This window comes from Chrysemys picta, chromosome 4 (genome assembly GCF_011386835.1).
Source record: "Chrysemys picta bellii isolate R12L10 chromosome 4, ASM1138683v2, whole genome shotgun sequence".
Taxonomy (NCBI): domain Eukaryota; kingdom Metazoa; phylum Chordata; order Testudines; family Emydidae; genus Chrysemys; species Chrysemys picta.
Window position 1 is genome coordinate 15,308,302 of NC_088794.1, and position 23,566 is coordinate 15,331,867.

The window sequence follows — 23,566 nt, forward strand, 5'->3', positions numbered from 1 at the left end:
CTACCATGAGGGAATCGTTCCTGGGGGAGCTGGGTGTCAGCTCCCTGGTGCTGCCAGCCCTTCAGCCACTCAAGCCCCCTCCTCAATGCGCTGCCAGCCTTTACTTCGCCTTAACACTTGGCACTTCCCTGGAAGCATCCCCCTGTCATCTCCAGCCCATCACTGGACATGCTCAGTGATTCCCAGGTTTGCTGAGCCCAAGGGAACAGAGTACGCACCAATTTGTTTAATTCAACTGAAGCTATGGCTACACTGGCGCTTTACAGCGCTGCAACTTTCTCGCTCAGGGGTGTGAAAAAACACCCCCCAGAGCGCAGCAAATTACAGCGCTGTAAAGCGCCAGTGTAAACAGTGCCCCAGCGCTCATGGAGGTGGAGTACCTGCAGCGCTGGGAGAGCTCTCTCCCAGCACTGGCGCGCGACCACACTCGCACTTCAAAGCGCTGCCGCGGGAGCGGTTTAAAGTTCCGAGCGTAGCCATGGCCTGAGTCGTCATACTTTGCTTAATACCACAGCACAGAGGGGAATTTATAATAAAACTAAGTTTGTTAACAAAGAACAGAGATTCAAATGAGTAGTGAGTAAGACGACTGGAAGTAGAATCGGTCACACATATAAAACAAAACACCAAACGCAACCCTAGGGTTCAGGAAAGGATTGGGATTAGTTTCCCCTTTTCTTCTCCCTTTTCAGCAGCAAAATGGGGGCGGGGCAGAAAAGGAAAAAACAAAAACGGGAAAGCCCAAAACTGATTTTTTTCTCCACATTTCAGATTTTTTTTCTTCAAAATGTTAACTTAAAAAAAAAAAAGTTCACAAAACATACTTGCCATTTTTTGACTGGCTCTGATTATATGGAACAAACTTTCATAGGAATTGCCAGGCTGCTCACAATCCATCTAAGCCAGTGTCCTGTCTCTGCTAGTGGCCAGCAGCAAATACTTTAGAGGAAGGAGAAAATAAACCCTATAACAGGTAGATGTAGGATAAGATGCCCTCACGGGACATTTCCTCCTGACTCCCAAATGCTAGAGGTTGGTTTATGCCCTGAAACCCAGAGGGTTTATATTGCTTCCAAAACTGTTATATTAATAAAAGAACAGGAGTACTTGTGGCACCTTAGAGACTAACAAATTTATTAGAGCATAAGCTTGCATGGGCTACTGCCCACTTCTTCGGATGCATAGAATGGAACATATATTAAGGAGATGTATATACACAATATATGTTCCATTCTATGCATCCAAAGAAGTGGGCTGTAGCCCACGCAAGTTTATGCTCAAATAAATTTGTTAGTCTCTAAGGTGACACAAGTACTCCTGTTCTTTTTGCGGATACAGACTAACACGGCTACTACTCTGAAACCTGTTATATTAATATTATGGATATGAATATAAAGTTATAAATGCCCAATCCTTGTACGAACCCTCAAGTATATCCTGTGGCAATGAGTTCCACAGGCTAATTGTGCAGTTTGGGAAAAAGTACTTTCTTTAGCATTGGTCAAATATGGACTAGATGGTACCTGACCAATCACTCTCTTCACTACCTTCTCTCATTCGAAATTCTGTTGCCACAAATCTTCCCACCTAAATGTTTCTTTGGTGAATAATTAGACAGACCCCTCCCCTCCATACTAAAGGCAGGGCTGTCTAGTCACAGCAACTGGCTTGTTCTATTCATACCCGTGTAAATATCCCCAGTGCCTGCCTTCTCATTAAATCTGCGTTTCAGGATTTCAGTCGTAGGGAGCACCCATTAATAGCTCAATCACAGAATAAAATAGTCACTTAAAACCATTTAGCTTTGGCTGAAATTAGCATAACAATGCTTCAGTTGACAGGGGGCAACAGGGAAGCTGTCTGCCCTTGTCTGCCCTTGCAACGGGGACTTGAATTACGATCCCAGTGGGAAAACTGGCGCACACCCAACCAAAGGGATTTAAATGAAGCATTCAGCAGTAGCCTTGTAAAAATTAAATATTATGGGCTCACTGAATTGGAGCGTGCTATAAAACACAGCAATAGGGACATGATTCCATGTGTTATTTAAACTATAAGGATTTTATTGCTCACGAGAAATAGCTTGAGTCTTAATAAACCCAGCTGGCTCGTGAAGGCGTATGAGGCTGGGGTCTGTAGAAACCATCCAGAACAATAGAAGGTTGCCTTTCACAGCTTTTTAATGGAGCTTCCTGGCTGTTGGCACTTTCCTCTGCCCTTCTGCATAATTTCTCTGTGATAACTAGGGATTCTTGTGCAGCATAAATAGTTAAACAGAGAAAATTAACAGGATGTTGGTATCTTAAAAAATAATTTTCTCCAGACGCCTTCTGTGGGAATCTCAGAAGTACCTAAGATGGTTAAAATCGAAACAATTTTTAAAACCCAGCTTGCTCTCTATATACACTGATAACTTCTTTGCATTTCACTTAGTCTCAGGCCTTGTCTACACGACAAAGGGTTTGCCACTATAGATAGAGTGGTAGAGCTACACCAACCACCCTCCCCTTAGTGGAGAGACAATTTATACTGGCAAAAGAGTAGCTTAAACCAGTTCCCTGAGTGAAATAAGGCTACGTGTGTACTTAAATGCTACAGCAGCACAGCTGCCGCACTTCAATGTAGAATCATAGAATATCAGGGTTGGAAGGGACCTCAGGAGGTCATCTAATCCAACCCCCTGCTCACAGCAGGACCAATCCCCAAATGGCCCCCTCAAGGATTGAACTCACACCCCTGGGTTTAGCAGGCCAATGCTCAAACCACTGAGCTATCCCTGCACCTAGTGCAGTGATGGGAGGGGTTCTCCCATCGCTGTATATGGAATCCACTGATCTGCTGCTACCTACACTGGGGGTTAGGACAGCTTACCCCGGTGACACGCGCCCATGCTAATGTCACTTTTCAGTGTAGCCCAACTACTATCAAAAAGGACTTTCCCGCTGGTACAACTGGGTCGAGACACTAGTGCTTTCGCCGGCAGAGCTGTGTGGGTCAAGGGTATGACTTTTTTTCACACTCGTAACAAACATAACTATGCTGGTAAAACTTTCCAGTGTAAACTAGGCCTCAGCCACAGAAAGTCAATGTCAGGTTCTGCATTTCTGTGGGGCAGGGTTTGTGTTGCAGACTTCACCAGTGAGGTTTTTTTAGGTAACAAAACTATATCATGGACACATTTCGGCCTGGTCTACACTTAAAAGTTTTGATGGCAAAGCTGTCAGGGAGGGGTATTACCCTTCCCCCCCATTCCTGACCAACATAGTTATAACCAGTTAAAGCCCTAGCATAGATAGTGTTATGCTGGCACAAAAGTTCTTTTGGCAGTACAGCTTACTCAGTTCAGAGAGCTGGTAATAGCTATGCTGGTAAAAGCACTTTTCCTGCTTCTACAAGCTGTCTCTTCAATAGGAGGGTTTTCTGAGATATCTACATCAACCAACCCTTTCTAGTGTAGACAGGGCCTTATGTTTTGTAAGATTATTTATATAACCAATCTAATTAACGGCCCCAATTGGTGCTAAAACTGCCACTGTACAACAGTTGTCACACACACACTGCGCACATGCTCTTCTAACCTTAGCAAAACACCTGTCCATTGACTTCCCTAGGGTAGAGTGGGCTGTAAACTAGAATTGGTCCTCACTTTAGAAATGTTTCTCCAGTTTAAACATGGAGTTTTAGGGTAGTGCTGGATATAAGAAATCAAAAGCAGCAAGGGAAGTGTAGTGTATATATTTGCATATCCTTACCCAGAATGCCCATGCAGCTCAAAGTTGGCAGGTTAGGCCACAGGTAGAATTTGGTTTTCTGCAAGGCAGAATCATGCAATAATTTCTTCTTTCAGTCACAAGCCTGTTGGCACATTTGGGTTAAAATCAACATCTGCAATAATATACAGCTCTGTTTTTAGTAAGACAGGAGTTACAATAATACATATTAGCTGATCAAACTAATGTAATAATCCTTAGATGATGACATTGTCTCCAGCCGAATAAAAGATAAATGTGAGCTGATTAATTTCAGTTGGAGAACAGTGTTTGTATAGATGGTGGTAGAAAACATGAACCAGTTCATGAAAAGTGTAACTCTACTGAAGTCAATGGTATTACACCCAGGATGACTTTAGGGCCTCTGTGATTCAACTGAAATTTTAAATGTGCTCCCGCTCTACTAGCTAAATCCTATTGTGTGTTATTGGATGTTAGGAACAGGAATACTTTAAATCAGTGCTTAGGGAAGATCTTTATTTCAACATTTATCTAGAATATTCTTGAGTAAACTCTTACTGACTGACAAAACATTAAATTATGTGCTTCGGATGCATCCTGTCTGCAAATAAGAATATGTAGCTCCCACTGAAGTGAAGAGCAGAAGTGTGTCTCAAGGCAGAATTTGGGCTATTGTGTTTAAAGTCCATTAGTTATATTTAAAAAAAAGTAGTTATCCAATGAGAACACTAGATCTTTGTGTAGAATAGTAAGCAAGTGCATCAAGGCATCATTCTGGAGTGTGCCCCATCCATAAACAAGGAATTTTCAAAAGGATTCTGCTTTCTAGGAACTAGATCTGAGAGCACATGAAATCTGGACCAAAATTGCAGGGTATTCAGCTTCAGCATGTGTTCAGATGTCAGGTTCTAACTCATCTCAAACAGGAACTAATTTCACATTTTAAACAGTTTTTTTTTAATTAGAGAAGTAAATTAAAACTCCCATTTTTAAAAACCATTTTTCTTATATACTAGGCATCAAGCAAAGCTGTTTTCAAACAGTGTCACCCAGTGGTAAAATGAGAAATATCCAGAGATTTAAAAGTCTAACTCGCTTTTACATCTATCATATTAAAAGTTTGCTATTAATTTTCCAAAGAACATTGTGAGTGAAAGTCAGCCTTTGCCTTCCCAGGGATGGGATCCTTAGTGGCAAAGTTTGCAAAACCTGCACCTTACACCCTAACTTTAAGATGACCTCCAGCAATAAGGTGCCTTTGAGCACCAGACTGGAGTCATGGGTTTGGTGTATGTCCATATCCCTCACTGTGCTTCATGTCCTACTTCTCCACCTCCAAAGTTACTGCATTTCAGTGTTAGGTGATCCATTTCCTCTACATCCATTGCCTGCTACACACAGGGGAGTTGTGAGGTTTAACTAGCAGTTCACACATTTTGTAGCTTCTGTAGAGTGCATTGCACCCACAGGGACTCCCTGCATTCCTCTGTCACCCATTCTCCCCCATGCCTGGAGCTCTGTATGTCTTCCATTTTCCACTCCAGGTCCCTCCAACTCCCCACCCCAAACTCATCCCCAATCACTCTGCACATCCCTGGTTCCCCTACTATCGCATCCCTCTGGTCCCTGCTGCTTTACTCCCCCACCCCCTCCAAACTGTCCCCGTATTTTTGTTAGAGTCCAGGCTACATACAATATTCCCAAGCAGTAAATTAAGCTGATGCCTCTGATATGTGAGGACAGCAGCAGGGGCCAGTAGAGAGATTCTTCTGCAAGCAGCACCGGGTGTGTGCGCGCGAATGCTTTTCCTGTCCATCAGGCTTTCGGGGTACTCGGATTTGCACCATGAGAAGGTTGGATGGGATGTTCCACGTGTCATGTGACAGAATGCCATCGCGTGGTGTTACACCTTGCCTTGCTCAGCCAATTAGTTAATGTTTTGAAACTGTGGACTAAAAGATGTTCTACGTTCACTAAGTGAGAGGGAAAAGCACCACCGAGTTCATAACACCACTTCCTGCAGCGCCTGGATTGGTCTTGGCAGGCTCCCATTCTCATGCTGCTCGCACCCAACCCTTTCACATGGAGCAGGGTGCTTTGGCTAGGTTGTCGTACAGAGTGCGCTAGTTTGTTTAGGAAAAAAAGATATTTCCCTTTTTAATGAAATGTTCGGGACCATGATAGCTGTATTACCACAGCACCACCTAGTGGCTCAGTTGATTAGACAGTTAAGATTAGATTTCTATTTTTATACAACAGACATCTGTAACCATCATCAGCAGTTACTTTATTACTAAAATCATTATTAAAAATAATCTTACATTTAGTAAAGATATTGACTAACCTCCAGGGACCACGTTTCTGATCCTTCTAAAGACAGAAGTGCATATTCAAGTCAGTGAAGGAACGCAGCTAAGCAATTAAATGTTTTCCTAGTAACTGATGAGTGTAGACACATTTGCTGTATCATTCTCATCCAAATTCTTTCATTCAGTCTTCTCAGAGCTGCACTTAGAACTAGGATCTCTGCATAATTCAGCAGCTGCACCACCACCACACTTTTTGAAAACATGTTTAAGGAAGTTCCTGGTTTCCAGTAAAATTGCGTATCGATCCCTGAACAATCTTTTAGGTACAATGCAGTTTTGGATTTCCTATCTTGTTCTTTTGGACAAAAAGGGCTACAGTATTGCTTGAATTTACTCCCTGGTCACAACAGCGGAGATAGGAGATACAGACCTTATTCTCTTCTGACCTACTCTGGGGTAAAGCAGGAGTAAGTCACCAAAGTCGATGGAATTTCGGCAGTGTAGATCTGAAGTTGGGAAATCAGGCCCAATATCAAAAACAGAAGGTTGTCATTTTTTTGCTTGTACACAAACTAGAGTGAGTTTGACAAACACATATAGGTCTCTTCACTCCCAATATCCTGAATTTTGTGAAACTGGGAGATTTTAAGTAAAACTCATTCAGCTCGCTGTACTCATCAGGCCAAGTTCACCAATCTCTTCGATTTTAATATTCACTGTGAGTTTTGCCTAAAAGAGTAATAGCTGGTGGTAGCTTCACATTTACTCAATTACAGTTTACTCAAAATCAATTCTCCAGTCCACAGATTCACTTGAGACGCTGCACATAACTTCATTCTTGGGCTCCTGCCCTGCAGATTAACAATATTAAAACAAAGATTCCCTCAGTGAAATACATGATCATGTCAGACTGAAAGATCATAGACCTTGATACAGTATTAAACTAATTTTTTACATACAAAAATAATTATACAGAGGGATATTTTCAGCAGAATACAATCTTTAAATATCCAAATGAATATACAAAGTATTTAAAAGCAGCCTGATGGTCTTTACTGTGTAATCTGATTTAATACATCAACAGGGGCCAGTGTGGAGACAGGTTGTTGGCATAGCCACTGTGTGCTTGGGGTTTATTATAACAGAAGACTTTAACTACTGCAGTAACAGGAAGGAATTCACAAAACATTTCTTTATGAAAACCAAAACCTGAAAACTAACAAAAACACACAAACAAAATTAAAATGTACTAAAATTTAATCATTCATAAAAGCTGTAATTTAATCTGTGACAGTAAAACACAAAAGCAATATTAGAGTTGGTTTAGTATATTATATATTTTTGCTTTGAAAGCCATAGAAATCAGTTATCCCAGTTTTTTCCTATAAAAGACCCATTTTTCCAAAGCATTATGCACAAACATTTTTAATTAGAATATAATGGCAGAATGAAAATAATGATATTCCATAACTTTTAAATATAAAATGAAGTCAATGACTCAAAAAGTTACTTGCTGCAGTGAGTTCAAAGGGAAAATTCATATAGTATATATCTATATAATTATAGATATAAAGTATAATGGTTGAACATTTTTAGTGCTTGATGGGGAAGAATGATGATAAAAAGGTCAATATGAAATTATTTTAATTATGGTAGCAATATCTAACATTTGAAATGCATCCATGCTCTTTTGTATAATTATACACTAGAGTCAATTATATTTATTTTCACATCTGTTAACCGCTATTGCAAAGGAGAAATACTATTGTCTTAATTTCCAAGAGATATACACAGAGCAATTTCTTTTTCCAGGGACCTTGTGCAAACCATTATAAGATCTAAATTCTTCACATAATATATAAAAACAGGAGAAGCCTCTTCAGATATGTTGTTACTTCGTCATTTTTTGACATCTGGAATGCTGGCACTTTCCAATTGGGCAACAGTTCTTCATTCCTGCAATCTAGGATGCGTAAAAGGGAAAAAAAGTTAGGGTCTTTCTTAAATCGTCACAGAGAGGAAAGATCTTAAACAAAGGCCAAAAGATCATTGCTAATAATTGGTCATAGAAGGAAAAGCTGAGAACAAACTTATAGCACAATGGATAGCATTCTGACAAAAAGGGGTTATTTCACTTCAGCATTGTGATTTGTTTCCATTGTAACTTCTCCATATGTATTTAGAAGTAGAGGAAGAGAAAAAATTGGATTCTTTAGAGACTGTTTGTAAACTCTCTGGGACCAAGATTTTTATTTTGTATGTGTCCACAGTGCAGTGCCATGAAGCCCCTCTCCTGATTGGAACACCTGGGTACTATTGTCATAGCAACATGGTCTGCATTTCATCTGAGGCTACAGTATACCAACTCATTTGGTTTGTATCCATTCACTAATGTTGGAAATCTGGAATGCAAAAAATGAAGTTGCTGTGGTGTTATTTCATTAATAAAATGACTATCTGACTAGATATATCCCTTATGATTTTCTTTAAATGGATAATGAGTTAGTGACCTCATTAAAGCCGCTCTTCAAAGCTTGGGTTGTAACAAATCGATTAAACACATTAATTAAGAGGAGGCTCACAAACAATGGCAAGCACAATAGAGAATCTGATATTTTGAATACCTGTCTCAGACTTAGACATTTCTATTAACACAAAACTATTAGCGATTCATCAACAAAACTGCATTCCTACATTTTTACCAGTAATTTACAGTATCAGCAGCATGCAGTCTGTGTGTATACTCACTTTGCTCCTAAAGTTGCAGGTGAAACACATTTGCTATGCTACGTAACCTATCACAGCATTGCATTTGTTCCAATGAAAATGATACTAGCTGCAAAGCTGCTTCAGTTAAGGACCAGCAGCAAATGACATAGTACTGACAGACCAGCAGATGGCACCTCTTCTAAATGTCACGAGGTAGGCTGTGTTAAGAATGGAGTCTGCTTGGCTGATGATTCACTGGCTAAATTCAAATCCATTGCCTGAGGTGGCAGGAAATGGGAGAGGTGTCTGGTATTATTTGTACCATGATATTGATTTTTTTAAACCATATTTCTTTCCCCTCTTTCCTTGTAAAGCATTAGAGTCTAGCCTGCAAATCACTAGGAAAGGATAAAGGTAAATTGCATAAAGCCCCAAACCACTAGAAACCAGCAAGGTAGTCAGGTGACTGCTCCAACCCTGACAATCTGAAAGCTATTTAAAGGAGACACATGTTTACATTTCATGAACTAAGTACATGATAGTTATAGAGAGTAGAGAGACCCAGGACACAATGGCTGGGCAGAGGAACACTGATTCATGCAATCTTCAGAAATTAAACAAGTCATCTTAGAAATCTTTTGGGAGTTAGTTTCTCCCCAAAAATACATGGCTGCTGCAGGACTAACCAATATACTGCTTCTCCAGATAAACTACCTGTATAACGTTAGCAGAGTTGCAAAACATGCATCTATTGATAGATTAGGGGGAAAAAAGCAAGATACGTTGTCAGTAAAGTTTAAGACAACTTTAAGGAACTGAAAGTCCAGAGCAGCAGCTGACTATGTCAAATTAATGCTGTCTCTAACTCTTTTACTCTAGCTGGGCTGGGCTACCATAGCTCGCATGGTACACAAGAGCATCTGCTTTTCTGGGGTCCTGAGACAGAAGGCGCTCTGCATTGCATCAACAACAATGTAAGATTTTCTTGTTTTCTGAAGATGTCTCTCCTGCCTAGTGAAGTCGTTTTTGGAAGCATCTTGCCGAGACACACAGGAAGATTATTTATAGCACATGTCCAATCTTAGTATTTTTTTGGTGGGCAACTTTTCATTTCTTTGCCATTGAGATGGGGGAGGCAGGAGTTTCAATTTGTGATTGTCCTTATATCACCTAAGGCTGCGCAACAGCTGCAACACCACCAGAAGTCACAGGAAGGCCATTCGATTTCAGCGGGGGATAAGAGGGCAAATAGAGAGCTCTGTGTCTTAGGCAGTTACTTCCTTGCCTCTTACCTGGCTCAGAGCTGCTGCGTGATGTGGGTCTAAAGCAGCAGACATGACTTCTTTTTAGGCTTCTTCTTTTCCACTGGTGTTTTTCTGTTTATTTGTCTGACCAGGTCATAAAAGATCTGAAAGAGAAAGGTGTGTTTAGCAAACCATGAGTCACTAACATAACACTTGAATTACACAGGCGGCTAACTAGGCTGTTTGGCAAGTTGGTACTTTTCCTTGGTGGCTGCAAACTTAAAGTTACGGATTAAAGCTTTTGTTTCATTAAAAATGTTAAGGAGCAGTACATTCAGTGTCAACTTGGGCGAGCACGGGGGGTGCAAAGGTGACTTGAAGCTCACCTTTGCCTCCTCTGCGCCCAGTGTAGGCAGGTCCCCCTGCTCCATGTCAGAGCAGCACTGGGCTGCAGTAATTTAGATGAATTTAGGGGCAGGGGTATCCTGACTATAGCGCCATTGCTTGAACCCTCTTGGAAGCTGAGCAGGAAGTGGAAAGAGGCCCAACAATTCTGTGGATCATCTTTAGATAGGAGCTACCCTCCCTGGGCTGATTAATATGGCTTCAGGGCAACATTACACCAATGCCACAAGTAGCTTCACCATATTGGAGCACCTGGCCCTCAAGTTCCTGGCTCGTCTCTTAAAACCTTCCTTCCATCTGCTCTGTGGGAGATCTGCATTTTTCAAGTTCTGCTTTTGCAGTACATGTTGAGGCTATCTGGTGATTTACCTCATCCCTCTTCTCTTTCCCAAAATCGTGGGGAACCCCAGTCTTGGCTAATAAAATTAGCACGAAAGAGCAACAGATAGCTACCCTGCACTGAAACTTATCCATAAGGCACCAGTCTCCGTGTCTCCTTACTGCTGCATAAATGCTTTTCTTGTGAACTCTTTGCTACGGTTTGCTCTGCCGACAATGATACTTCGCAGCTTATTCGTGGCAAAACTGGCTTTGCAGAGATGTTTGGAGCTACCTCCCAGTATCAAAGAGAATTCTTTATCCTCTCGGAAACCCCCACCCGACTCCTTGTTTATTTTTTCCCTTCCCGATGTGGCTGATGGCTCACAAATGCCTGCTGATTCCAAGGAGCTTTAAAGACAAGAAGAAAAAAAAAGCTGTATATATGAACTGCAACATCTGGGAATGTAATATTTTCCTGATATTGTCTCCTTTAAAGCACTGAAACATAGTCGACTGGTTTTAAATTAAACAATAAAGCCAGCATCATGGTCAAGCTTTAAAAATAAAATATGTTAACAGTATTTAAGTTTCTCACACTCCCTCCTCAGTACGAGCTGGGTTTAGTCTTACACCGTTTTATATTGTCAGCTTCAGGCAAAACCAGCAGCTCGTACTCCATTAAGGTCAAACCAGATTGTTCCTAACAGCTAAACGTGCTTTGGATGTTAAAGAGATACGAGGAAAAATGTTTCTGTAGGGAAGAAACAGGTCAGTAACCGGCCTTTCCCCTGCTAGTGACAAGTAGCTTCCAGTAAAGTCTTTCTAAGCCAGGGCAAATATTTTTGGTGCCCAATTGAAACATCTTAAAAAAGCCTCAATTTCTGAAAGTGCTGAGCACCCCCACTCTGAGAAAGAAGCCTCCTAGTAAATCTCGGTAGGCAAAAATGGAGGTACCGAACAATCACAAGTCACATTGGAACATCTAGGCTCACACGGTTAGGGTGTTTTTAGTGGATGTGAGAGATTATTATTGCTAAATGTCTGCATAGAAGATCGCAGCACAGGAATGACATTCCTTCAAAAAGAGAGTCAGCTAAACGTAAGAGATATATAAGCCACCAGAAAGATAAACTTTGAAGAGCTGCTACGGAGTATGTTCAGCATCATCTTTTCAAAGAAAATGCTCAGAAGTTTTCTGTGTCCGTGAAAGGTTTAACATTCCATTTTCAGATAACGGCCAAAGGAATTTAATCCCCCTCACAGCTATATTTTAATAAAATTTAAAGAGCACCAAATCCAATATTAGCCAGAAAAAAAATCAAGATTAAGGGCAACACTTCTGCCATTCAACAACTCCAGCCTAAACAAACACGTAGCAGAATAGTTCGCTTTAGAAATGGAGTGTTCCTTCCCTTTGCTTTTCCCAGCTTTTGTGTGTGTCACAATCAGATTATGAAAGACACATTTTTGGTATTGTCTCCAATTCACAAAATATGAGAGTCTTGTGGCAATGTGTCCCTATGGGGATAGGTGCCCTGGAAACTGGAATATCTGGTACAAAGACAGATTTCACAAAACTGATTAAGCTGCCACTGGTGAGTCAAAGAAATCTTAGCTCCCACGGCAATGGTCCCTGTATAAATGCACATGTAAAGAAGCAATCTTGGGTAACTAGTGGTTCAGATACTTGCCTGGACTATATAAAGATTCAGCCTACAAATCTGTTGAAAAAACTATAAAGCCCCATTAAACAGAGTGCAATGCAGAGATTAATATCCATGGTAATCATCTTCTCTATGACATGCTAGTGGAGTGAATATACAGAGAGGGAATGGGAATATCTGGGTTCACTCATTGGGGATGATTTTATGTAACTGTCTTGTGGCTGCGTTTGATGCAGTCACTCATGAGTTAAACATATTCATTGCATACAAGTGAAACCCTCTCCCTCCTGCACGGTTCCCTGGTATATGTTAAGAGTCCTCAGTCACCACTATGTGGAGTGTGGAAATCTTACGTATTTTCCGCCCAAAATGATGATTTTCTGACTGTTCTGTGTAGCCCACTGTGAAGTATCCTGCAACTGATGCACTGGGTTCATGGTATCATTTACACTGCACTGGGGTCCACGTTTTACTACAATTTTTATTTTCACTCGGGGTTGAGTTAACACTACCCTCCATCTGGGGCTGACTCCGACTGCCACTTAGTGCAGCATGGAGTGCCCTTCTCCTTCTGACTTGTCACCTTCGGTGCTGTGAGCTGCCAATCCCAGGGTCTCCCACTTTTCCTCATCTGTAACCCCCCATATGGGCCCACCTTGAGGGCACTTCACCCTCCATGGCTGCAAACCTGGGTTCTGTCAGCCAGGAAATGCTCAGTAAAGGATAAGGAGCTCAGTACTGCTGGAGAGCAGATGGGCCTGAATGCCTGGGCCTTGCCACCGTAGAATGCAGTGCAAGGCACACCTATTTGCACAGGTGTTTTCCAGTTAAACCTGTCACAAACTGCCCTGACAACACTCTTGTGCTGGGACTTGGCCACAGTAAAATAACGGCTTAAGAGAGAAGGGCAAAGCACTCTTCCTTTTAGAGAGATGAAAGGTGTCTGTTTGGTAGGGCACCAAGGTACTACAATACAGCTGATCAAAACGTGTAAAGCAAATTAATTTTGAGCAGAGCAGACAACACAACTAGAAATATGCTGGGAAATACACAAACGCCAGCATTCAGAAGATGGCATCTTAAGAAGTTACATACCCACTTCAATAAAGCTCATTTTGGGTGAAATCCCTCCACTTCTGGCTGGAGTGCTGTGTAAGAGCCATTTACACCGAGACAAATCTCACGTTTTGGTACTTTGGAGAGACTGAAGGGTATTTCATTACAGTGAATGGAATACAGCTATAGTACTCAAGATCAAGATTCCAAAAGCATCCTAAACCTAGACGATCAAGACGTGTACAATGGCCTGCACACTGCATTAGTGAGATTTATACTGGGGTGGTGAAGTTAGAACATATAAAGTACAAAAGTGATCCATTATTGCCTAGCAATGGAACAGCTAGTAGTTACCTCATTAACATTGATTTTAGACTTTGCAGACGATTCTAGAAAGGCACAGTTACACCACTGTCTTGCTAAGTTCTGACCCTGTTCTTTGCCAACTACGCGTTCATCTTCCAGGTCACATTTATTGCCAACCAGAATCATTGGAACCTGTGTGGAGAGAACAATGAGAAGCATATGAGCAAACACTGTTCCAACAAACACACCTGGACTGGCCCAGAAAAGCCATCAGTGACAAAGGTTATTTCTTCAAAAACCATTGTCTATGTTTGACAGGGCTACATTTCATAAGCACAAGAAAAATGATATAGGCTGGAGTATATAATCCAGAGAGTTAGAGCTACATTGAACTCACAGACTAGATTACATTTCAGGTACCTGCTGGAAAGGGGCTGAAGGAAAATTGTGGCATGCAGCCACCATGACCAAGTTTCACAGACAATCAATCACACCATCTAACAAATGGAAATACTGCTGTTTAGGAGGTTACATTATACAAGGTTTATTTTGAGGTCATCCACTAACATCACACTAGTCAAAAATATAATTTATTGTTAAGATGCTTTCAAGCGACAAGGGGTTAAACTGCATGCCATCTTAACTTATGTTAGACAATAGGGTATACAGCATATTTCCTGGATACATGCTGAATGCTGCCAGCCCTAGTGACCCGGCAGTCTGTTGTCAAGCCATAGAAAATAAATGGGGCCACCTTTGAAAAGCACTCCCTTGATTTGGAATGAAAGGGACTAGATGCATGCACCATGGCCTTCCACATGTGCTGTCTTTTCCCATCAGGAGTGCAGGACCATGCTGCATTAACAGTTCTATGCACACAAAATGGAAAGACTTCTGCAATAATAAACATACTGGACAATTTCATGTTCATATTTATTATGCATAAAGTAATTAAGCAAAAACGGCAACTAATTGTTTTGTAATAGACTCATAAGAGTCTTGTTTACTAGAACTGGATGAAATTCCATTTCTTCAGTTAATTACACTAATCTTGTTTTAACATCAAAAATCGCTTACTGCGTTAGTCATATGAGTAAACCGCACCATTGTATCCTAGGCCCACCGTCATTAAGCTCTGCCCAGGAGGTTCAATGAGTGGAAACAGCTGTATGTATGGTACAAAATGATGGCAAACCATCTGTTAAACAGCCTGATGGAGCTACCAACTGCTGGCTCTCTGAGGAGCCACCTGCCCATTCCCTCAGGAGGGAAGAAGTGCCTAAGGGAGTCCATGGTCCCTGCTACATTTCCTGGGGAGTGTTACAGGAACTGGAGTGCCTTTGGAAAGTGACCTTGGCTACAACAAACACTTGTTACTGATTTATTTGCATTAGGCGGAACAGAATGGAGTAGTCTTTACACACAATCGAAGAGCTGGGACAGTTTTTCAAAAAACATGAAAGCAAACGATGGATGGAAATGAAGGGATTTCTTGCACATTGAGAGAGAGCCGGTAAAATTCTTTTCTACTGTAAGTTCTTCAGGGCAGGGACTGTATTTATATCATATACTGTACAGAGCCAAGCATGTTGTCAACATTCAATAAATCAAACATTTCCCCTTCTAAGAACATACTCCCCAAAGCTTCCATGGCAAACAATCAAATGATACAATCCAATACCATGTGACAATCTGATAACCCTTAAAAACACTCAGTTAGCTCAGTCAAAAAATGGGAACATTTTTTCCAGCAGGCTTTCGCAGTAAGACACCTTTGAGGTGGTACCAACGTGAATTTCAGAAGACTTTTCCTGTTTCCCCTTAGGCTTGTGGTCTACTGATGGATAGCCCTGCACACCACCAGGGAAGAACACATTTAAAAGGGCAGGGAGGAAAGCCAAAGGAGTTGGTAGGACTTCATATTTAAAGCATAAAAGAATGTTAAAGAAAAGAGCTCTCACAACACTACAATATCTAATCTGTTTTACATCTCCTGTAAATGAACTCTTTAAGCAACTACAATATAGTACAGAAAGTCCTGGGCTGCATACCATTCTTTCAATCCTGCTTTTAAATTTTGCATTTCATATCAATCCCAGTTCCTGAAATACGGAAATGGAGTTAAGGTAAGAAATCTCCAGTTTCTTGAGCATTTTGAAGCACACAGGTAACAGCAAGAGCTGCGCTCCATTCCACTGCTGCATTTTATTGAAACGCACAATGCACACACCACTGTTTCCCCAGAGCACTGTAAGAGACAAAATTACTGACCTGCTGATAATGGGTGTGCATGCCATTCCCTTTCTGCACACAAAACTGAGCCACAAAACCTGTACTTTCCAGATGGAAAATAAGTTGCTATACATTTCCTTCAAGAATGTACATAAGTACTGTAAAATTTCAAGTTACTTTTATTATTTATACTTAATTTTGCACAGAATTGTTCTTAAGTAGAGTCTAAGTCAACTAGATTTAAGTAGGGTTACCATACGTCCTCTTTTTCCCGGACATGTCCGGCTTTTCGGCAGTCAAACCCCCGTCCGGGGGGAATTGCCAAAAAGCCGAACATGTCCGGGAAAATGGCGGCTCTGTTTAAGAGCCGGGCTGCCTGAACGCTACCGGCTTCGGGCAGCCCCGTGCCTCCAGACCCTGCGCTGCTGGAGCCCGGGAGGGGAAGTGCCCGGCTGGGGGCGCAGGGTCTGGAGGCAGGGGGGCTGCCCGAAGCCGGTAGCGCTCGGGCAGCCCGGTTCTTAAACAGAGCGGGGGCGGCTGGAGCCTCCAGCCGCCGGGGCTGTGTGTAACTGACACAGGGTCAGTTACACAGAGCCAGCCGCAGCCGCTGGAGGCTCTGTTTAAGAGCCGGGCTGCCCGAGCGCTACCGGCTTCGGGCAGCCCCCCTGCCTCCAGACCCTGCGCCCCCACCCGGGCACTTCCCCTCCCGGGCTCCGGCGGCGCAGGGTCTGGAGGCACGGGGCTGCCCGAAGCCGGTAGCTCTGGGGCAGCCCGGCTCTTAAACAGAGCCTCCAGCGGCTGGGGCTCTGTGTAACTGACACTGTGTCAGTTACACACAGCCCCAGCGGCTGGAGGCTCCAGCCGCCCCCGCTCTATTTAGGAGCCGGGCTGCCCCAGCGCTACCAGCTTCGGGCAGCCCCGTGCCTCTAGACCCTGCGCCGCCGGAGCCCGGGAGGGGAAGTGCCCGGCTGGGGGCGCAGGGTCTGGAGGCAGGGGGGCTGCCCGAAGCCGGTAGCGCTCGGGCAGCCCGGCTCTTAAACAGAGCGGGGCTGGCTGGAGCCTCCAGCCGCCGGGGCTGTGTGTAACTGACACAGTGTCAGTTACACAGAGCCCCAGCCGCTGGAGGCTCTGTTTAAGAGCCGGGCTGCCCCAGAGCTACCGGCTTCGGGCAGCCCCGTGCCTGGAGACCCTGCGCCGCCGGAGCCCGGGACGGGAAGTGCCCGGCTGGGGGTGCAGGATCTGGAGGCAGGGGGGCTGCCCGAAGCCGGTAGCGCTTGGGCACCCCGGCTCTTAAACAGAGCCTCCAGCGGCTGGAGCCTCCAGCCCCCGGGGCTCTGTGTAACTGACCCAGTGTCAGTTACACAGAGCCGCAGCCGCTGGAGGCTCTGTTTAAGAACTGGGCTGCCTGAGAGCTACCGGCTTCGGGCAGCCCCCTTGCCTCCGGACCCTGCGCTCCCAGTCGGGCACTTCCCCTCCCGGGCTCCGGCGGCGCAGGGTCCGGAGGCACGGGGGCTGCCCGAAGCCGGTAGCGCTGGGGCAGCCCGGCTCTTAGAGCCTAAGAGGAGCAGAGCCTCCAGCTGCGGGGGCTCTGCTCCTCTTCGGCTCTGTGTAACTTATTAAGTTACGCAGAGCCGCCGGAGCCCCGGAGGGGAAGTGCCCGGCTGGGAGCACAGGGTCCGGAGGCATAGGGGCTGCCCAAAGCCTGAGCACTACCGGCTTCACGGTTTGCTGGGCAGCCTTCAGACCCTGCGCCCCCGGCTGGGCGCTTCCCCTCCCAGGCTCCAGCTGCGCTGGGGAAGCGCCGGCTGGGGGCGCAGGGTCTGGGGGCTGCCCGGCAAACCGTGAAGCTGGTAGCACTGGGGCAGCCCTTTCCCCCTGGCTGGGAGTGGGAGGGAGGAGGGGGCAGAGTTAGGGTGGGGGAAGGGGCGGAGTTGGGGCGGGGCTAGGGGTGGGGAAATGGGCGGGGCCATGGCCCGTGGAGGGTCCTCTTTTTTTATTTATAAGATATGGTAACCCTAATTTAAGACTCATTTAAACCTCTAAACAAAATGGTTTCAAAAGAGATCAGACAACATTTTATTTTTGGGAACTACGTTTTGCTTACTACAGCAAAACCTGAAGTATGAAACAGAAACTGCAGGCAAAACAAAACCTCTGTTTCAGATCAAACCATTGTACCCTACTCCAAATATAAATATTCACAATTACATGTGCTTAATTAGAATCTCTTTCATTTTGTAGGAGACCAAAAGAAATGATCCATTTTCCCACACGTGGATACTAATGTACAAATGTGAATATTTGAACACATTCAAAACTAACTAAAGAATGTTAAAAAGCGGTACAGCAGAAAAAATGGAACACACAAATGAGGTATACATTTGTCTAGATATGGGGAGATACGAGACACGTGATTGTTTTAAATGCCAAGAGTTAACTAACTACTCCATACCAATGAGATTTCTAGACTTATTGCAATAAACTGAATTTGATCAAGCTTGGTTTTGATCATTTTGAAATTCAAATACAAAACAGCAATTTATATTTTTCTTGCACATAAAACATTGAACAGTTAAAATGCTGAAATTTTAAGAGACTCGTTCTGCTAGCACTAAACACAGGGTGACCGGTCTTCTTTTTCTCATGAGTACAAGGCTTGAAGAGGAAAAAATCTTGTTGGAAGTTTGAATCCATGAACTAACATCCAACCAATTAAAATGAGTAAATAAGTTTTAAATTATTATGAAGCAGAATTAAAGTAACAGTGTCCATTGTTTGATTAATTTGGCCAACCTATGGTACAAATGCCATAGCAAACAGTGTAGCTGTTTGAACAGCTCGGTGCATTGACCTAAATGCTAATAAAAGAATCATGCTACCAGCAAGCATAATCCCCACATAATGAAGATTAGTTTTACTTAAATAAAAAGTTTACCAAGTTAAACTAGAGAGTGGATCAAAATAATTAAAAAGCAAGGTAGCCAAGGTTAAGGAACAATGAAGATTTAAAAGTAAATACAAAAGTTAAGAGACTACCTCAGTTTCAAATCACATTTAGCACCACAGTACCATTTATCCTTCAGAGCAACCTACTGCATTGTTCAAACAGCTTTTTCATGAATGGCTATTTAAAGACAATGCCTGTGGCTTACTTATGATCAGGCCTAAATATGTGCAACAACTCCAGCTCTGTTTACTGATCCTTAGCACTCCTCTTAACTGGATGAGTGTAAGAAGATAAAGTAACAACATGTGAATGAGAGCTACCTCTAGCATCCCGGCTCAGCTACAAGGACCATCTAAATGACCGAAGTAATCCAACTTCAAAGAAAGCAGTTACTTTTGTTGTCAGTGATTAAAATCTTTTTCAGGCCCTTCAGGGTAAATCCTTGAAAAAGATTACTAACAACTGTATTAGTCAGAGTTTAATTTCAGCTTCCTGTCATCTAAATATAAAATGATGAGGGCCACAAAACCGTATCATTCACCCCAACACTGTCCTGTAAAACATCTGCAACTTCAAGTCCATCAGAAGTTTTAGAAATATAGACTTCAGGTGAAAAAAATCCATCATGAAACACAGAAAGCCCCTTGCAACAGAACTAAAGCCGCTAATGACAGGAACAGCTCCATCTACAGGGTCCAGAGGCATAGGGTTACTGCATATAATCTCCTCCTATGATGTACAGGATGATCAGTCCTTTGCCATCTAAAGAATTCAGTGTATGTTCTTTTTTAAATCATTCTTTACTTTTTTGTAAGTGTTCTAAAATTGACCAACCAATAATTAATTTCTATCATTAGCTGAGAATTTTTCAAAAACTAAAAATAAAATTATTTATTCCACAGCTGTCAGACCCTCTTGGGACTGTAAGATTTTTGGAAACAAGGATTCCTGTAATAGAATAGTGAGAGGGACAAAGAAAACTGTCCTGAGTTTACAAGTCTCAGGAGTTTTAAGAGCTATATATAAAAGTAGACCCTTGACACACACACTTGTAATTCAGACTCTGAATATGCATGCTGTCCCTGAGGCCAAAATTCCCACATCTGGGTGCCTAAAGTTAGGATCATAAACCCAACCATCTAAATACAAGTTGCCAGATTTTCATAAGTGATGAGCACCCACATATCCCACTGGAATCAATGGGAGCTGCCGGCTCTCAGCATCTCTGAAGTCAGGCCACATACATATGCAGGTGCCGAAATATGGACTTAGACCAGTATGAAAGTTTTACTCCTGAGTCCCTCCTCCCAGGGCTACCATACACATTTTCAAGTTTGCTATCTAAAACCACTGTAACTAAAAACAGTGCTGCGTTCAGGAAACAGCCCAAGACATCCTGCTCTATTCAATCTTAGCAACAAGCTTTAAAAGATGAGCCAGCAGGATAAATATATAATTGAAAAAGTAGCTATTGACAAACTGCCAGTCAAGTTTAAATGATATGCTGTTCCCGCAATAATCACAAGTTGGTGGCCTTAATGCTCAAAACCAACATTGACAGGTTTTGAAATATAGCAATGTTTTTTTGTTCATTGTAGAGTAAGAAGCAATGGAAACTGAACAGAAGCAACCCAACCTCCCCTAGGCCTAAGAAGGATTTATGAAAGTTGCTGCCCAGAGGACCTCAAAGACTAAAGTCCTCTCCTTCACAACGCAGATAGAAACATAGGATTCTCCAGAGAACTGATAATGGGATACAGAGCCTTTCAAACTCTGGTTTACCTACTGGTCAGTAGTGATTTAAAGTAGTTACCCATTTGCCAACTGTTTGGTGGCCAATGTGAAAATGAATTTTTGGTGGGCAGGTATACACATCAGAAACACTACCACAGATGAAATCCTTCTTGGCAGTCTCAGCAGAGACCACAGACCAAAAGGCCATGGAAACTGAGTTACCTCCTCAATCCTAGATGCATGCAGATTACATGCCTTGGACATTCATTTCTACGAGGTAAAGATCACAACAAAAGCACAACTGTGGTTGGTACAGGCAGCTTGTTAGAGACTTACAAATATTAACCGTTCGGATTTGAATTCTGCAATGCAGTTTGCTTACGTAAACAGAAACCAAGCTACTACTCAGCGTCTAGAATCAAGACTTCCTGATCAGTAAGTGCAAAATGAATTTTTATTCCCCAGAGCAGCTACTATATAACATTATTACTTAGAAGGTTATAATAGGTGCATGACAATCTTCAATCATCCTAAAATCACTCAGTTGATACTAATGCAAATATATATGGGTTGCTTCTGTTCAGTTTTCATTGCTTCTTACTCTACCTAGCTCACAGAGCTGGAAGGGACCCTGAAAGGTCATTAAATCCAGCCCCCTGCCTTCACTAGCAGGACCAAGTACTGATTTTTGCCCCAGATCCCTAAGTGGCCCCTGCAAGGACTCAACTCACAACCCGGGGTTTAGCAGGCCAATGCTCAAACCACTGAGCTATTTCTCCCCCAATCTCCAATGAGGACTGGGAGAATTATCTTGTAGAAAGAAAACTGACTTTGAGCCAGTTTATTCAGGCAGGAAATTGAACATGTTTTCAAAATGAAGTTTTTTAAAAACTCGTCACTGGCCCAAATGTGATTGTAAGCTCTTTGGGACAAGCTGTTTATCGGTCTTCTATACTGTTATAGCTAAACCATCCAACACACACTGAAATAAGTGAGACTTTGATCTTGGTCATGTCTCACAGAAACTCATGGGGAGGGGGGTAGAGCAGGAGGAGTGGGAGGGAACAGAACAGTATTCACTCGAGTAACAGGTCATACAAAACACATCTCTGCCTCATGCAATGTGTCCTAAGGCTATGTAACTAAACAGACTGCTCAAAGCTGCCATTATTATCCATACAACTGGAATAAAGGTAAGAAGCTTGGCTAACAAGACGACTTCTTCCCTCCCACATACTCAAGCTCTTATTTCAGTGCTAGTTGCCTCACCTTTAGGACATACAAAAACGTACATAGAGTTAAAAGAAAACTTGGCAACACACTTTAACCAATTTTGTCCATTACTAAGGTTGTGACCCAATGCAATAATTTGATTAATTTTTTTGATGAATAGGCTGAGCACGTCTTTTCTATTTATGGCTCAGGTACAACACATTCAGGATGATTCTTCACATGTAAGCTTCCTCCTCACGCTGCAAGAAAGTTAGAAGAAAAGAAACTAAAGTACAGTAAAATTTGTTTAATTTTTTAAAACAACAACATTCCGATATAACCCACCTAGAAAAAAGAAAATGCCTATACTGGGAAAGAATATCAAAGTTAAAAATCAACTAAGGACAGATTTCCAAAAAAGTTGAGCAACCAGCATTTCCCATTGTTCTCACCAGGGCCAAGTGTTCTCAGCACGTCTGAAAATCTGGCCAAGTTGTTTGTGTTCCCAATGGGAGAAGAGCTCTTTTGAAAAAAAAAATCTACCCCTAATTTTGGAAGCTGAGCTCTTGAAAATCTGCTCAATAAAATTAATGTAAAAAAAAAATAAGTTTTTCTAAAACATCTAGCACAAGCTTATTATACAGTAAAAAACATTTCTAGGCAACCGTAGTCTTCAGTCATCCATCAACTTGCTCAAAAAAACAGATATCTGCTTGTTTACTTATGTAAGGATTTCAATGGCTCACAAAGCAAAAAGTCCTTTACTTACATCTTCAGTGTCCTTAACCCGTAAAATCTGTTCCCTCAGGTCCTGTAAGTCATTAAATGTGGACTGTGCTGTAATAGAATATACTAGTGCAAACCCTTGACCGTTCTTCATATAGAGATCCCTCATTGCTGTAAATTGCTCCTGTAATCAAATATTTTAAAAGGTAATTAATTAGCTGTTTAATACATATATCAAACAGTTCAAAAGGAATCCTTTTATTCTAATAGAGAGAAGAATGTAGTAGCTAACATTACATTTACATTTTTACCCCTTACAGAAATCCAATGAAGCATATGAATTTAATAAAAGCATGAACTCAATTCCTTCCCTTCTTCCTCGCCCCACGCTCAGGAGGAAGAAAAAACCTGTTAGAAGAACAGACAAAAATAGCAAGAAAAAAAGGCAGAGGATGCTATAGAATTAAATCTGATAAATATCTTGCAGTGATAAATATGGACTAATGTACATCTAAAGCATACGGTTAATATTTCGTTAACACACTTGCAGTGGTATTTCAAATATTTCACTGCCAGAGAAGTGACAATCTGCAAATATGCCCCTGCTCTAGTACTGCGCAGAGACTGTCTAGGTGCCACACACTTGTAGGTTTTTTGTGAACATCAAAGTGTAGAAGAAAGAGTGAGCTGACATCTAAGCACATGTAATTGTTCAGCAGTCATTTGCTGCATGCAAATGGCTTGAAGGCTCAATGTGATGAAACATAAGGCTGTACAAGAATGGGCTGGGAAAGTCAGGGTCAGACCCAAAGCTATCTTTTGTACACGTCAATGAAAGAACCTTCACTAGAAATTTTAACCATACTTTGATTTCTATCTGCCTGGGCTACTTTCAACATCATGGTCCAAGTGCTTCCCAAAACAAACAGCAATTGTGTTTTCAAACTCTTAAGAAGCAGATCCTCCTCCC

General features: G+C 42.3%; 1 protein-coding gene across 5 annotated transcripts in view; it reads right to left on the reverse strand.

The window, feature by feature from the left end:
- Nucleotides 1–7,279: 7,279 nt before the first annotated feature.
- RAP1A (RAP1A, member of RAS oncogene family) overlaps nt 7,280–23,566 on the reverse strand; it is a 72,093-nt gene continuing 55,806 nt past the window's right edge. For all 5 annotated transcript variants that reach the window (XM_065591464.1, XM_065591461.1, XM_065591463.1 and 2 more), the window contains 4 exons: nt 22,640–22,780; nt 13,794–13,937; nt 10,042–10,157; nt 7,280–8,003 (listed from right to left, as the gene is read on the reverse strand). In XM_065591464.1, coding sequence (XP_065447536.1) covers nt 10,071–10,157; nt 13,794–13,937; nt 22,640–22,780 — 372 coding nt within the window. In that variant the 3' untranslated portion in view covers nt 7,280–8,003; nt 10,042–10,070. The remainder of the gene's footprint in view (nt 8,004–10,041; nt 10,158–13,793; nt 13,938–22,639; nt 22,781–23,566) is intronic.